Source organism: Mandrillus leucophaeus, unplaced genomic scaffold (genome assembly GCF_000951045.1).
Source record: "Mandrillus leucophaeus isolate KB7577 unplaced genomic scaffold, Mleu.le_1.0 Scaffold713, whole genome shotgun sequence".
Taxonomy (NCBI): Eukaryota; Metazoa; Chordata; class Mammalia; order Primates; family Cercopithecidae; genus Mandrillus; species Mandrillus leucophaeus.
In genome coordinates this window covers 1,018,569-1,036,061 of record NW_012107731.1, presented here as the reverse complement: position 1 = coordinate 1,036,061, position 17,493 = coordinate 1,018,569, and the positions used below count along the sequence as shown (strand labels likewise).

The 17,493-nt window shown below is 35.9% G+C and overlaps 1 protein-coding gene across 6 annotated transcripts in view; it reads right to left on the bottom strand.

Moving 5' to 3' along the window:
- The window catches only part of ARHGEF9 (Cdc42 guanine nucleotide exchange factor (GEF) 9), a 164,449-nt gene that overhangs the window by 59,511 nt on the left and 87,445 nt on the right, over window positions 1-17,493 (bottom strand). For all 6 annotated transcript variants that reach the window (XM_011965038.1, XM_011965034.1, XM_011965037.1 and 3 more), the window contains one exon: window positions 11,446-11,625. In XM_011965038.1, coding sequence (XP_011820428.1) covers window positions 11,446-11,625 — 180 coding nt within the window. The remainder of the gene's footprint in view (window positions 1-11,445; window positions 11,626-17,493) is intronic.

Genomic DNA, 17,493 nt, shown 5'->3' with positions numbered 1-17,493 from the left:
AAAAAAAAAAAATCAACGGCATGCAAAGGTAGCCTATGGACTGAGTGAAAATATTTGCAAACTGTATGTCAGATAAATGGTTAATATTCAAAATATATAAGGAACTCGCATCATTTCATAGCAAAAAAACAAATAAACAAATAAACTAAGAAATGAGCAAAGAATTTGAACAGACATTCCTCCAGAAAAGACATAAAAATAGTCAACAGGTATATGATGATGCTCAACATCATTAATCATCAGGAAAACGCACATCTAAACCACAATGAGAAATAACCTAGCATCTATTAGGATGGATATTATCAAAAAGATAAGACATAACAAGTGTTGACAAGGGTTTAGAGAAAAGGAGACCCTTGTACACTATATTGGTACAGCAGCCACTGTGGAAAATAATACCTTTAAGATGTTCCCAAAGAAATTAAAAATAGAATTATCATATTATCCAGTAATCCCTCTTTTGAGTATATGCCAAAAGGAAATGCACTCGCCACCTTGTAAAGATATCTGCACTCCCTTGTTCACTGCAGTATTAATAACAATAGCCAAGATGGGGAAGCAAACAAAGTGTCCATTAATGGATAAATGGGTAAAGAAACTGTGGGGTGTATATGTATATGCAATATGTTGCCTCTATTTTAATAAATTACTTCTATTTTTAATTTATATATATATATATTATATACATACAGAGACGCAGAATAGAATATTATTCAGACTTTAACAGGAAGGAGGGAAGGAGATCATGTCATTTATCACAACATGGAGGAACCTAGAAGACATTATGCTACATGAAATAATTCAGTCACAGAAAGAAAACTACTACATGATTTCACTTATATGTGGAATCAAAAAGAAAAAAATGAATACACAGAAACAGATTAGGATGGTTGTGACCAGAGGTGAGGGGGTGGGAGAAAATGGGAAGATATAAGTCAAAGGGCACAAAGTTGTAGTTATGTAGGAAAAGTCTAGAGATCTAATGCACAGCATGGGGACTAGAGTCAACAATATTGTATTATACACTGGAAATTTGCTAAGAGAGTAGATTTTAGATACTATTACCACAGAAAAGTAACTATGTGAGATGATATGTTAATCTGTTTGACTGTAGTCATCACTTCATCATTTATATCGAAATATCACATTGTACATCTTAAATTTATACCTTAAATATTTTTTAAAACAATCAAATTTTAAAAGGTCAAAATCATAGAATGAAAACTAGAAAACAATCCTGAGCGAAATCACAAAAAAATAGAAATAAACAGTTAAATGTTCATGGATCTGAAGACTCATCATATCAATGTTCCCAAAACTGATCCACAGATTTAATGCAGTAACAATCAAAACACTGGTATGGTTTTTGTTTGTTTTAGGCAAAATTTGGCAAGATTATCCATAAATTTATATAGAAATACAAATAACCTAAAATAGCTGAAATTGTTTTGAAAAATAACTATGTTGGAGGAGTTATGCTACCTGACTTAAAGACTTGCTATGAACCTATATTAATCAAGAAAGCAGGGTACTATTACAAGAATAGTCATATAGATTACTAGAACAGAAGAGTGTACCTAAAAATAGATCTCCATATATACGCTTAATTGATTTTTGACAAAGGTGCCCAGGCAATTCATTAGGGGAATTAGTATTTTTTAACAAATATCCATACAGAAACCAATTAACCTTGATCTGCACTTTGTGCCATATATAAAAATTACCACAAAAGGGATCATAGGCCTAAATGTAAAAAACAAAACTACATAACTTCTATTTTTAAAAAAGTAGAAAATCGTTATGCTTTTGAGATAGGCAAAGAAAGTAAGAAACAAAAAGCATGACCCATAAAATAAAATAAAGCGATAAACTGAATTTCAATAAAATTAAAAGTTTATGCTTTTCAAAAGATACTCTTAAAACTAAAAATAGAATTACCATTCAATCCAGCCATCCCATTACTAGGTATCGACTTACATAAAATAAATCATTATATCGAAGGAATACTTGCACTTGCATGTTTACCACAGCACCATTCATAATAGCAAAGATAAGGAATCAATCTAAGTGTCCATCAACAAATGAATGGATAAAGAAAATATAGTACTTCTACACAATGGAATGGTACTCAGCCATAAAAAGAATGAAATTATGTCATTTGCATCAACATAGATGAAACTAGAGGTCATTGTCTTAAGTGAAATAAGCCAGGCACAAAAAGACAAATATCACATGTTCTCATTTATTTGGGGGTGCTAAAAAATTTGAACACATAGAAGTAGAGGGTGGAAAAACAACAGAGGCAGGGAAGTATGAGTGGGTGAGAAGGGAGAACATGAATATAAGTGGGTTAAAGGGTACAAACATAAAATAGAAGGAATGCATTCAATGTTCAATAGCAGAGTAGGATGACTATACTTAAAAAAAAAATGCATTGTACCCAAAAACCTGACTTGATCACTATGCATTATACATATGTTAAAAATTTCTCACAGACTCTATAAATATGGACAATTTTAAAAAGACACAGTTAAGGAAATGAAAGGCTAAGCCACAGACTGGGATATAATGTCTGCAAATAACTTATCTGACAAAGGACTTGTTAACAAAATATATAATTCTCATAACAGAATGTCACCAAAATAGCACAGTATAAGTTATGTAGCTTTACTCTCCTCCACAGAAAACCAAAAAGAACTAGCCACTGCCAAGATTATCAAAAGAAATATTCCAGAACTCAATGACTGAAGCTGTGACAATCCCAGAGGCCACAGAAAACAGAAAAACTGCAAGCAAAATGTAAAATAGCTCCTTCTCCAAGCTGCCAGGCACTGTGTAGAAAGGTACCCTCAAAATCAAGGTTCCTATACTGGAAAAAGTAAAAGTGGACAGCTAGCTTCCCCACCATCTTAGATCCCTTTTCGGAAAAATTCTTTCTGCCTCACCCTGTAAGAAGCCTCTTGAATACCTGCAGAGTAAAAAATCCCAAAGGCAGCTAGAGTTAGAGGGTGGGGATGGGGTTAGCAACACCCAGTGCATGAAACTCCACAGCTTCCCTTCACCTGAACTCAAAAAAGACACCAAATCAGAAAGGCTGTTCAACAGCATCACGTTGCAGGAGGCACACTTCATCAGTCCTCTGGGAACAAACCTCCATCCAGCTTCCCACAGAGCTGGGATATCTTTGGGATTCCTTCCCATCCAGGATGGGTAGCACTTTGAACTTAAGAAAGACTATGTCAAATCTGGGTTCCGGGTGCCATCTAGTGTTGAAAAGGAGGCAGTGATCTCAGGCTAAGGGAGCTAAACAGTCACTCTGCATAAAACCTCTAGACAAACATACTTCTGAAAGACCAAACCAAGCCCGACAGTGAAGACTGGAATAAAGAACTAATCCTTCAATGCAAATGCACTGACATATATTCATAGAAAGAGCAAATAGGAAACCATGACATTCCCAAATAGACAAAATAAGGAGCTAGTGACTGACCCTAATGCGATGATGTTGTGTGACCTCTCAGATCAAGAACGCAGAATAGCAATTTTCAGTAATTCAGAAAATGCCAATATAACACAGTAAAGCAATTCAGAAATGTATTACAGAAGTTTAACAATGAAATTGAAATTTTAAAAAATTAAACAAATCCTAAAGCTAAGAAATACAATAGTCAAACTGAAAAATGCATGGGATGGTCTCAACAATAGAACTGATCAAGCAGAAGAAAGAATTGGTGAGCTCTAAGACTATTTGAAAACTCACAATAAGAAGAGAAAAAATAATGAGAAAAATGAAGAACACCAACAAGATCTAGGGGATAGCCTCAGAAGAGCAAGCCAAAGGGTCATTGGCTTTAAAGAGGATGTTGAGAAAGAACAAAAGGTAGAAAGCTTATTCAAAGTAATAATAACAGAGACTTTTCCAAACCTAGAGAAAGATATAAATATCCAGATATAGGGTTAAAGACTACCAAACACGTTCAATCTAACTAAGATTACCCTAAGGCATATAATAATCAAACTCTCAAAGGTAACGGACAAAGAGGGGAATCTTAAAAGCAGCAAGAGAAAAGAAGCAAATAACATATAAAGGAGTTTCAATTCCTCTGGTAACAGATTTTTCAGTGTAAGTCCTACAGGGCGGGAGGGACAGGGGCAACATACTCAAAGTACTGAATGAAAACAAAACAAAACAAAACAAAACAAAACAAAACAACCTCCCATAAATACTGTGCCCAGCAGAGTCATTCTTCAAACATGAAGGAGAGATACAGACTTTCCCACACAGAAGTTGAGGGAATTCATCAGCAGAAGATTTGTCTTACATGAACTGCTAAAGCCAGTTGTTCAATCTTAAAAGAACACTACTATGTAAAAAGAAAACATCTGAAGTTATAAAATAAACTGGTAAATGTATGTAGACAAATTCAGAATAAATTATGCAGACAAACACTGCGTTATGGTGTGTAAACCGTTCATAGCTTTAGTATGAAGACTGAAAAAAATCTATCAAAAATAATGACAATTTATTAAGGTCAGCCCGGCCAACATGATGAAACTCCATCTGTACTAAAAAATACAAAAACTAGCTGGGTGTGGTGGCATGTGCCTATAATCTCAGCTTACTCAGGAGGCTGAGGTAGGAGAATCACTTGAACTCGGGAGGCAGAGGTTGCAGTGAGCCAAGATCGTGCCACTGCACTCCAGCCTGGGACACAGAGCAAGACTCCATCTCAGAAAAAAAAAAGGCAATTTATTAAGGGATAGGCAATATAAAAAGATGTAAATTGAGACAACAAAAAGTTAAAATGTGGAAGTAATGGACTTAAATTGTAGAGATTTTAGTTTTTAATTTTTCTTTTGATCTAAGTTAAGTTGTCATCAGTTTATAATAAGATGTTCTAAGCCCCATAGTAACTACAAAGCAAAAACCTGTAAAAGATACACTAAAAAAAGCAAAGAATTAATACATACCACCAGAGAAAAATCACTGAACAACAAAGGAAGACGGTAGTAAAATAATGGAAGAGAGGAGTTATAAAACAATCAGAAAATAATAACAAAATGGCAGTAGTGAGTCCTTACCTTTCAAAAATAACACTGAATGTAAATGGGACTAAATTCTCCAATTAAAAGAGAGTGGCTGAATGGATTAAAAAAAAAAACAGCATCCAACTATATGCTGCCTACAAGAATTTCACTTCTTTAAGTGAATTTCTAGTGAATAAGACACATATAGACTAAAAGTGAAGGGATGAAAAAAGACATTGCATATAAACAGAAACCACAAAAGAGCAGCAGTGGCTACACATATATCATATGAAATAGACTTCAGGTCAAAAACCGTAAGAAGAAACAAAGAATGTCATTATATAATAATAAATGAGTCAATTCAGCTAGAGGATATAACAATTATAAATTCATATGCACCCAGCACTGGAGCACCCAAATATATACAACAAATACTAGTAGATTTAAAGGGAGAGATAGACTACAACACCATAATAATAGGGAACTTCAACACCCACTTTTAGCAACGAACAGATCATCCAGACAAGATATCAACAAAGAAATACTGGATTTCAGTTGCACTATAGACCAAATGTACATAACTGAAAATAACTGAACATGTCATCCAACTGCTGCAGACTACACATTTTTCTCATCAGCATATAGAACATTCTTGAAAATAGGCCATATGTTAGGCCATAAAGCAAGTCTCAACAAATTTTAAAAAGTCAAATTCATATCAAGTGTCTTTTCTCACCACAATGAAATAAAACTAGAAATCAGTAACAAGAGCAACTTAAGAAACTGTACAAATACACTGGAATTAAATATATTGCTCCTGAATGACCAGTGGGTAAATAACAAAATTCTTTTAAAAAATAGAAATTTCTCAAAACAAATGAAAATGGAAACACAAGATACCAAAGCCTATGAAATACAGCAAAAGCAGTACAAAGAGGAAAATTTATGGCAATAAAAGCTTTCATCAAAAAAAAAAAAGAAAGTCTTCAAATAAATAATCTAGCAAGTCACTTCAAAGAATTAGGAAGGCAAGAACAAACCAAACCCAAAGCTAGTAGAAGGAAATAAATAAAAAAGGTCAGAGCAGAAATAAATGAAACTAAGGCTGAAAAATACAAAAGATCAATGAAATGAAAAGTTTTCTTTGAAAAGATAAACAAAATCAACAAACCTTTAGCTAGACTAAGAAAAAAAGAATACCCAAATAAATCAAATTAGAGGGGAAAAGGGAGAATATAACTGATACCACAAAAATACAAAGGATCATTACAGAGAATATGAACAACTACAGGCAAACAAATTGGAAAACCTAGAAGAAATGGATAAATTCCTGGATACATATGATGTACCTAGGTTGAACCATGAATAAATAGAAAATCAGAACAAACCAATAACAGGTAACAATATCAAAACAGTAATAAAAAGTGTCTCATCAAAGAAAAGCCAAGGACCTTATGGTTTCACTGCTGAATTCCACCAAACATTTAAAAAAGAACTGATACCAATTCTATGCAAATTATTTCAAAAAAGTGAAGAGGAGGAATACTTCAAACTCATTCTATGAGGCCAGCATTACCCTGGTACCCAAACCAGACAAAAACACATCAATAAAAGAAAACTACAGGCCAATAGTGCTGGCAAACACAGATGCAAAAATTCTCAACAAAATACTAGCAAACTGAATTAAACAACACATTAAAAAGATCACTCACAGTGATCAAGTGGGTCACATCCCAGGGACAAATGTTTGGTTCAACATATGCAAATAAATAAATGTGATACATTACAGTAACAGAATCAAGGACAAAACCCATATGATCACTTCAACAGATGCTGAAAAAGCATTTCATAAAATTCAAGATCCCTCCATGATAAAAAGACAACAAACTGGCTACAGAAGGAACATGCATCAAAATAATAAAAGCCATATATCACAAACCTAAAGCTGTCATCACAGTGAACAGGAAAAAAATCAAAAGCCTTTCCCCCAAGATCTAGACCAAGACAAGAATGCCCACTTTTACCACTTATGTTCAGCATAGTACTTCATGTCCTAGCCAAAGCAATTCAGGCAAGAGAATGAAATAAAGGGTATCCATATTGAAAAGGAAGAAATCAAATTATCCTTGTTAGCAGATAATATAATCTTATATTTAGAAAAACCTAAAGACTACATACACACACGAAATGCTGGAAATGATCAACAAGTTCAGTAAAGTTGCAGGATACAAAATCAACATACAAAAAGCAGGTGCATTTCTGTTTGCCAATAATTAACAATCTGAAAAAGAAACCAAAAAAGCAATCCCATTTAAAATAGCTACAAAAAATAGGAATAAATTTAACCACAGAAGTGAAAGATCTCTAGAATAAAAACTAAAAAGCAGTGCTGAAAAAAATTGATAACTACACACAAAAAGGGAAAGATATCCCATATTGATGGATGGGAAGAATTAATATTGTTAAAATGTACTGCCTAAAGCAATCTATAGATTAAATGTAATTAATTAATATTAAATTAATATTATTGAATTAATATTGTTAAAATATACTACTGAAAGCAATCTACAGATTAAATGCAATCTCTATCCAATCTCTATCAAAATACCAATGACGTTCACCACAGAAATGGGAAAAAAAAATCCTAAGGTTCATATGGACCCACAAAGACCCAGAATAACCAAAGCAATCCTGAGCAAAAACAACAAAGCTGGAGGCATCACACTACCTAACTTCAAAATATACTATAAAGTTATAGTAACCAAAAAAGCATGGTACTGAAATAAAAACAGACACATAGACCAAATGAACAGAATACAGCATCCCAAAATATACCCATGCATTTACAGCCAATTCATTTTCAATAAAGACACCAAGAACACATATTGGAGAAAGGACAGCCTCTTCGATTTATGGTCTTGGACAGATTGGATGTCCATATGCAAAAGAATAAAACTAGACCCCTATCTCTCACCATATGAAAAAATAAAATCAAAACGGATGAATGACTTAAACGTTAAGACTTGAAACTATAAAATTACTAGAATAAAACATTGGAAAAATGCCTCAGGTCATTGATATGCACAAAGACTATTGAGTAATACCTCTAAAGCACAGATAACAAAAGCAGAAATAGCCAAATGGGATTATATCAAGCTAAAAGCTTCTGCACAGCAAAGGAAACAATCAACAGAGTGAAGCAACAACATACAGAATGAGAGAAAATATCTGCAAACTATCCCTCTGACAAAACATTAACAACCAAAATATATAAGTGACTCAAACAACTCAATAGCAAAAAAAACACAAATAATCTGATTTCAAAGTGGGCAAATGCTCTGAACAGACATTTCTTAAAAGAAGACATACAAATGGCCAATAGGTATATGAAAAATGCCCAACATCATTAATCATCAGGGAAATGCAAATCAAAATCACAAGGACATATTATCTCGCCCCAGTTAGAACGGTTATTATCAAAAAGACAAAAAATAACAAATGCTGAAGAGGATGCACAGAAGAGAGAAGTCTCATACACTGCTGATCAGAATGTAAATTAGACGGCCATTATGGAAAACGGTATGGAAAACTAAACATAGAAGTACCATATGATCCAGCAATCCCACTGCTGGGTATATAATATATATATCCAAAAGAAGAAAAATCAATATGTCAGAACAGATATTTGCACTCCCTTGTTTATCACAGCACTATTCAAAATAGCCAAGTTATGGAATCAACCTAAATGTCCACTGACGGATCAATGGATAAAGAACATGTGCTATACATACACAATGGAATATCATTGAGCTATAAAAAGAAAATCCTGTCATATGCAGCAACATGGATGGAACTGGAAGACATTATGTCAATCGAAATAAGCAAGGCACAGAAAGACAAATATCATGTTTTCACTCATATGTAAGTAGGGGCTATAAAAGTTGATATCATGGAGGTGGAGAGTATAGTAGTAGTTACCAGAAGTTAGGAAGGTTGTGGGGAGAGAAAGATGAAGAGAGGTTGGTTAATGGGTATAAAACTATAGTTATATAGAAGAAATAAGTTCTAGTGGTTGATATCAGAGCAGTTAACAATAATTAGTTATATATTTCAAAATAGTTATAATTATAAAAACAATTATAGTTAACAATAATTAATTGCTTGTTTCAAAATAGCTACAAGATTTGGAATGTCCCCAACACAAATAAATGTTAAATGTTTGAGATGCTGGCTATCCCAATTACCCCGATATAATCATTATACATTGTATTTATGTATCAAAATGCCACATGTAGTCCCAGCACTTTGGGAGGCCAAGGCGGACGGATCACGAGGTCAGGAGTTTAAGATCAGCCTAGCTAACATGGTGAAACCCCATCTCTACTAAAAAAAAAATGCAAAAATTAGCCGGCATGGTGGCACACGCCTATAATCCCAGCTACTTGGGAAGCTGAGGCAGGAGAATTGCTGGAACCCGGGAGGTGGAAGTTGCAGTGAGCCAAGATAGCGCCACTGCACTCCAGCCTGGGTCACAGAGTGAGACTCCATCTCAAAAAAAAAAAAAAAACACTACATGTACCCCATAAATATGTGAAAGTATTATGTATTAATTTTTAAGAAAAAAGAACTCTCAAAACAATAAGAAAACAAACAATACACTTAAAATGGGAAAAATACATGAACAGACACTTCACCAGTTTTTATACAGATGGCAAATAAACACATGAAAAAAATGCTCAACATCACTATCCATTGGAAATGCAAATTAAAATTACAATGAGATACCACTACACACCTACATGTTAGAATGGCTAAAATAAAAAAAAAAAATTAGTGACTGGCTGGGCACGATGGCTCACGCTTGTAATCACAGTCAGCATTTTGGGAGGCCAAGGCAGGAAGATCACTTGAGGTAAGGAATTTGAGACCAGTCTGGCCAACATGGTGACACCCCGTCTCCACTAAAAAGACAAAAATTAGCTGGGTATAATGGCACATGCCTGTAATCCCAGCTACTTGGGACAGTGAGGCAGGAGAATTGCTTGAACCTGGGAGGCAGAAGTTGCCACAAGCCAAGATTGCACCACCGCACTCCAGCCTGGGTGCCTGGGTAACAAAGCAAGACTCTGTCTCCAAAAAAAAAAAAAAAAACAAAACTGATAATATCAAGTGTTGATGACCATGTGGAGTAACTAGAACTCTTATGTATTATGTATTAGTAGTGAAAATGAAAAATGGTATAGAGACTTTGGAAAATAGTTTGGCATTATCTAATAAGTTAAAAAATCTACCATGCCACCTAGCAACCCTAACCCTGGAAGCCCTTATCCAAGAAAAACGAAAACATATATCCTCAAAAAAATATTGTACCTAGAATGTTCATAGCAGCTTTATGCATTAGAGTTCAAAACTGGAAACAACCCAGATATCCATTAATTGGTGAATAGGTGGCGTATCCTTGCAATGGAGTGCTACTAAGCAATAAAAAAGGATAAACTAATGATATATGCAACAACATGGATGGATATCAAAGGCATTATGTTAAATGAAAGAAGCTAAACACAAAAGATTATATACTGTATGATTTCACATATATGACATTCTAGAAAAAGTAAAATTTCAGATAAAAAGGAGATCAATATTTTCCAGTAGCCAGGAGTAGGGGCACAGATTGTTTGCAATGTCAAGATAAGAGGACTTTATGGAGTTATAGAAATGTCCTATATTTTGATTATTATGGTGGTTATACAACTATATGCATTTGTTAAAACTCCTTAAAGTATACACTTAAAATCACTTAAAATGAATGAATCTTATTGTATGTAAATTATATCTAAGTAAAGCTGATAAAAATGAAACTCTAGAACTAATAAAAGGGTAAACAATTAATTCTTTAAAAGGAAAAATAATACATTAAAAGAGATAACACACTGTGAATATTTTGAGTTCCTCAAAAAATACTGAGTCTCACGGAAACTTAACAGAAACAGAAAAGGGAAGATGAAGAAAAATTCTACTGGTAACTGCCAAGAAGGAAAGGGAGAGGGGAGGGGAATGGTAAAGAAGGAGAATCCTAGGTTGCTTCTAATGGTACTCCACCACATACGACACTGCCACGCAATCAACAACAGCCTTGTATGTGCTCCCTTGTGGACTTCTGTGAGAGTTTCTCTGGAATATACATTCGGGAATGGAACCAGCAGGTCATACACATGCTTAACATTTATAGGGCAAATCACAGCACTTTTCTAAGTCCCTGTTTCCTGGCTGGAGACCAGGGGTCAAAATAAGGGCCCGAGAGGAACCCATTCCCCACTGCAGGGACAAAGCAGCTGAACAGAACCAGACAGTTCAAACGCTCCTTCCATTGTTTCCTAACACCTCTCAAAACCCTCCCCAAATAGATAAGATACTTACGTGCTCTAGGAAGCAGGGTCCTATCTCGCTGAGGTGGGGGTCATCATTGTTATACTGTTTCTCCAGGTCTCTCACAAAGCCCATCTGAAATCTGTAGATATCTTCAATGTTCCCAAAGATTACCTTCAGTTGCTCGTCACTGAACATGTCCCTTCTCTTCCGGCACTGCTTCAGATAGCCCTGCAGACACAGAAAAACCCTAGGTTGAGGAAGTCCCTGACTTACAGAAGGCTTTACACTTCCTAAGCACTTAAGAGCCTCATTTTGGTCCCAAGAAGTAGGCATGGAATAATTATTTTCATTTTTCATATGAGGAAACTGAGGTTTACAGAAGGAAGTCACTCCCCCAGTGAGTAATTAGGAAAGCTGGATTGCCAGCAAAGGTCTTAAGAGTGCAAAGACTCCAAAGTACAGGGCTTTTCCCTTCATTCTCTATGAAGAAGACCCCAAAAGTCAAATATCCCTTTCCAAGAAGCTGGCTGACCACATTTTCACAGGTCTTATTAGCTACTGGTTTAGCTGGATCCATTCACATCTCTAAAGTTCTATTCCTTATAAGACCAACCCAAAGGTCTTAATAACATTGACAAAAATTTGGGAACAGAGGCCAGAATAGGAAAACTTCCCATAAGAGAACATAAATTGACAAGACAAAACCATTTCTTTAAAAAGAAAAAATTCCCTTACGAACTTTAATGTCAGGAAATAACCAGGAATAATAGTTGTTTATCATTTAAGACTTTCCCTGTTGTGTACATCAAAGTACACATACGATCTTTTCTTAGACATTCATGTCTTCACATACTTTAAGAAAATGCATTCATACTATTCACATCATGCAAATATCTGCCAAACCATTTCTCAAAGCAAATGTCTCAACTATCTAAGGTAGCTGGCCAGGAGTGATCATTTAGATGAGCTCAGCCAACAAGCCTATGCGTGCCTGGACATGGTGTTTCTAACACAGCAGGTGTTTAGGACACATTTGTAAATAAATGTGTCCTAAACACATTAATGTGTCCTAACACATATGTCCTAAACACATAAATGTGCCCTAAACACATAAAACACATTAATAAAGATAACCACTGATGAAAGAGAAAAGAAGGATGAAAGAGATTCTTGGTCTAGTAAGAAAGCATTGGGGTAACATAAAGACTCAGGGCATAATGTAAGTCAGGAGAAAAACAGCCCTGATCTAAATTGCATCTTCCATTTGGAACCTACTATTATGGGTTTTCACTTGATAGTTACTGTCCTCATTAGAAATCAGTAGCACATAAAAATGTTCTTGGTGAGGATAAATTATGGTCATTTGCTTTCATCAAACAGCTAAGTGAAATTATCTTAATACCTTTCTTAAGGGTTGAGACTCCAAGGAAGAGTTTTACAGGGACTGATTTACCACATATAGCCCTGTCCCTATCCTCACTTTGTCTCCCTTAACACAGCTACCAATGAGGCAATCTGGGCACACTCTAGGAAGATCCTCATCCCTGGCTTCAATGCCTTTTACTGACCCCTACAACAAACCTCACTTCCCATATCTGTTCTCAGTCTCCAATTTAGCCATTAATTAGTAGGTGTCTTTAAACAGTAGGCAAATTAATAGTCTATCCCTATGTTGACATCTGTTTAACTAATGATTTGTACCCTCATTGACTGACAAGTTGAAAATTTCCTGCATTCTTTCATATGCAATTTTTGATTAGGAAGAAAATTCCCAGAACACCCTTTTGGCTCCACTACCTTTACAGAGGTTGCTCCCCAAATTCTGCCTCCCTAGAAAGCTTTACATTGACTACCAGAAGGAACGGCAATAAACCCCTGTAGGCCCTTCCCTGACTAATATGTAATTCCCAGAGCCTAGTATGTCTGAGTTGGTCTGTGCCTGTGTGCCTGTCTATCTGTCTCTTTCACCCTACCATCTCTGGACATTTCTTAGCTACAATGGAACAGGGAGAGCAGTGAGCATATCATCTCAACATTAAATGGGAGTGGAGGCTTCCTTACCCCTTCTCCCACTTTTTTCCCCAAGGCAGGCCAAGGAGCACAGCTGGGGGAAAACAGTAACAGTGGCACATTCAATATATTACTTCTGGGTAAGTAATAGGTACTGATGAGTGACCACAATGGGAGACAGAAGAGCCCAGCCTAGATAGCTCATTTATCTCCTGAGAAGCCAGTTCAGAAAATATTTAATAGTCCTATCCGCTGCTCCTATTTGAAAAGTCTCAGGGGAAAAACAAAACACCATAAAATCGCCAAAATTCAACAAGGATACTAGAAGTCAACATCAGCATAAAATATAACAGAAATAAAAATAAGAGAGTGGTCTTAGGAAAAGAGAATTAATGAAGATTTCAGTCCAACTTCCTAAGTCCCTAAATATATTATTTATTGCCACTGTCAAGGAAATAATTTTCTTTCTGTTATATTTTGTATGTTATGGTAGGGGATATATCAGGAAGAATGTCCACAGGATGGTAGGAACCTAGAATGTTTTATCAACTCTTATTTTTAAAGCCAATGATAGACTATAAATATATTCTGGTACATTTAGCTTGATGAAATATTACATAGCAGTTAAAATGATAATTAGGAAGACCATGTAGAAACATGGAAAATTGTTTATGATACAATGTTAACAAGTAGAACATAAAATGGTAGATCAGTGTGATTACAACTCTGTAAATATATATACATATGGACAGATTTGAAGAGATTATGCAAAAGTGCAAATAATTCTGCTATAGTTGATGGATTCTGGCTGATTTTTGTTCCTATTTTTAAACTTTCTCTAATGCTGTTTTTTAATTGTCTTCATGATCAAAAATGGGATAAAAGTCTTTGCCAGAGAGTGTAAAGAAAAGAAAATGCAGCTATAAGAAGGTTGCCTGGAATGAAATATTATCAAGGAAAGAAGAGGGAAGACCCAATGTCTTCTTAAGATCTCCTGCAGCCCTAGTGTCTAAGATTACTCACTTTTGCTAAAGATTACAAATAATAGATGTAAACTGCTCTTATCAAAAAATAAGCGATGAGACATAAGAATATGGGAGTAGCTGGATAACCCCAAAATGTCACCCTCGACCTCTATATCACACAAGCTTTTGGAAAAAAGAAAGGCCAGGAGAAATGATTAGCTCCCTGTAGTCTTGCCTTTTTTATCCCCTTCTTTTGGCTGGCCTGAAGGCTATCAAATTTTCCACATCAGTGCTGAACAGAGGGTAGACTTAGGGGGTCAATTAATACTTGTCTCCTCTCATTCACTCATTTTTAAAGGTATGTAAGTTTAAGATGAGTTGGCAGTGAAATGTGATTGCCAAAAAGCCTAATACCATTTTCAGTTAGAAAAAAGAAGAAATACATTTCGAGCCAAAAATGAGAGAGGTAATTGGAAGGTAGTCATACCACTGCAGGAGAGCAGAATTAAATTCTGAGTCCACCCTCTTTTCAGAGGAACACCAAGAAAATAGCACACAGCCAGAGGGGAGTGAGCAGGGTAGGGAGGTGCCTGAAAAGCAACATAATGAAGAATAATGGAAGAAATAAAATTTGTTTATCCTAGATAAGTCTCAGGGCCCACTGAAGGCCTGTCACAGGGCAGGGGGAACAAAAGGGGTCTGTGGCTCTTACTGCCAGGTATGCTTTGAACACTCTTTGACCCCATCTGAATGGTAACAGGGAACAGGGTACTATGGCTCAAGGGAGGCAGTTTCCTAGAGCCTAAACTCTGTCTCCTAGGAGTAAAGTGGGCATGGGTGGGCAGGCAGGCCACAGAGTAGCTAAGATAAATGTGGGTATTATCAAATCAGTCACAATTGGCATAAATTAGCCCTGGCATTGTTATGGTAACAGCGAGGAAAGCTGCCCATCTATTTCACTTTGTTCTTAAACCCACCAGGGCTGATGTACGAGTTGAGACCTAGTGCATTGATCTAGAAGTAATGCCTTGATATGGGATATAAACAATACCCAAGATCTCCAGAAAAGATCCTAGAAACTACCAGGAAATAGGATGAACCAATGAGCCCCTGGATCACCTGGGGTTTAGGAAATTCTTTAGGGAAGGTCCTCACAAAAAGTTTAGACCTCAGTGTCTCTGTCTCTAAAATGAAGACATCGAAAAAGATTTCCATGGATCCTTTCAGTTCTGACATTCTAGGAGTTTCATATGTCTTTTTTTTGCCTGGAAACTGAGGCCTGATGGGAGATCTGACAACCATCTTGAAGATTTTTTTAAGAAAATTAGGAGACAATGACCATAGTTGTTATTCACAGCTATATCGTCAAAGTTTAACAGAATACCTGGCATATAGTTGCTGCTCAGTTATTTGTCAACTAAATGCTAATTAGTTCTTCCCATACTGGTGATGATCAAAGGTAAGTTAGAAGCAGCATGTTCAAATTGGTGGTTTTCTTTTATTTCCTTTTTCCCCTCTTTGAGATAGGAAACCCTTTCTTCAAATGAAATAAAAAAGATATTAAAAAACAAGAGAATGAAGAAGATACTTGCAACATGGAAAGCTGACAAGGAGTTCATATCTAGATTATACAAGGAACTCTTATAAATCAGCAAGAAAAAACATAAGAAACTCCATGAAAATGGGCAAATAATAGGAACAGGGCAAAGAATGTCCAGATGGAATGGACAGGTAGGGCCTATGGCAGGCAGAAGCCCCTCCCTGGGCTTGGTGTTTTAGGCTGACTAGCTGACTCATATTTTTACCCTAGCATGCTGTACAAATATTACTATTTTACACATGTGTTATCATTTTCTATGTGCCAAGATGTAAAGGCTATTGGGATGTATTGAGATAGGCAATCTGCAGAAAGGAAAATCCAAATGGCTAATACATTTGAAGACCCTAGGCTTAAGATACCAAATGGAAATGACTTGAAGCTACAGCATGCCTAAAGAAGAATTTCTTGATAGTGAAATGGTATGATCACTAATACAGATGAGTGAAGAAAGGTAGGCCAGCTTCTCTGGAGGCATTTGAAGACAGAATGTATTTCATAGTTATCAGATGGCTGAGATTATCTTCCTCAAGAGAAGACAGACAAGACAGCTTTATAAAGCATCTTTAGCTCTGCTTACTGTTGCCTCGGTTTCCTTGATTGTACTTTGAGTTCTAAGGTTACAAAAGGCAATATCACCAATTGTTGGTCAAGGTGATCGAGAACTAAACTGAAGGTATTTTATACCACTGTCTGGGTTTAGAAAGAAGAATGTAATCTGCAGAGAACTCATTTGAAAAGATTATGTCTCTTACTGACCTCATTGAATGACTTCAATTAAAAATCACTTTATTTCCCACTTCTTCATTTGTAATATAAAGGTATTGTAACTTAAATGTTTGTAAAGCACTTTCTGCTCCCAGGAGGGAAAAAGAATGTCCTCTAATAAATAGTGTGACTTTTTTTTATATTGAATATAATTTTCCCCCTTTCCCCTTCAACAAGTACAAGAGTAGGAAGTGTTTAGAGCTCTCCCATAACCTACAGAAAGAGTGGTTTATGAACACATTCGTGCTTGAGTAGGACATGCTTGCAAGGGTACCAAGAAGGAAGAGGCAGAAAATGCAGAAGTAGCCTGGCTCACTATCACAGTTTTTCTCTAGTGAGGGCATATCTACATCTTACAGAACTAGAGAAAAAGTAAGAGCCAGACAGAACTTAAAGAGCTCCTCCAACCTATGCAATTTAGAGATGGGGGACAAGGCCTAGGGTGGAAAAGACTCATCTGAGATTCCCCAGTCAGTTAGTGACCAAGGTAGGTCCTGAACCCAGCACTCCCAATTCTGAGTCTGGTATTCTTTCTGATAAATCATTCGCTCCTCACAGCTTTTGGTTTAAAGATTACACGATCCTGGGCTAAACTACTGTCTTCTGATCCAGCTAGACACAGCTTTCTCCACCTCCCTTTTGATGCCTGTGATTATAGGGTGAGACAAAGAAATGGCTCCCATTTAAATACTTAACTTCAGCACCAATAATCGTTGAAAAAAAAGGAACCAACAAATTGTCAACAAAAGGTTTGAT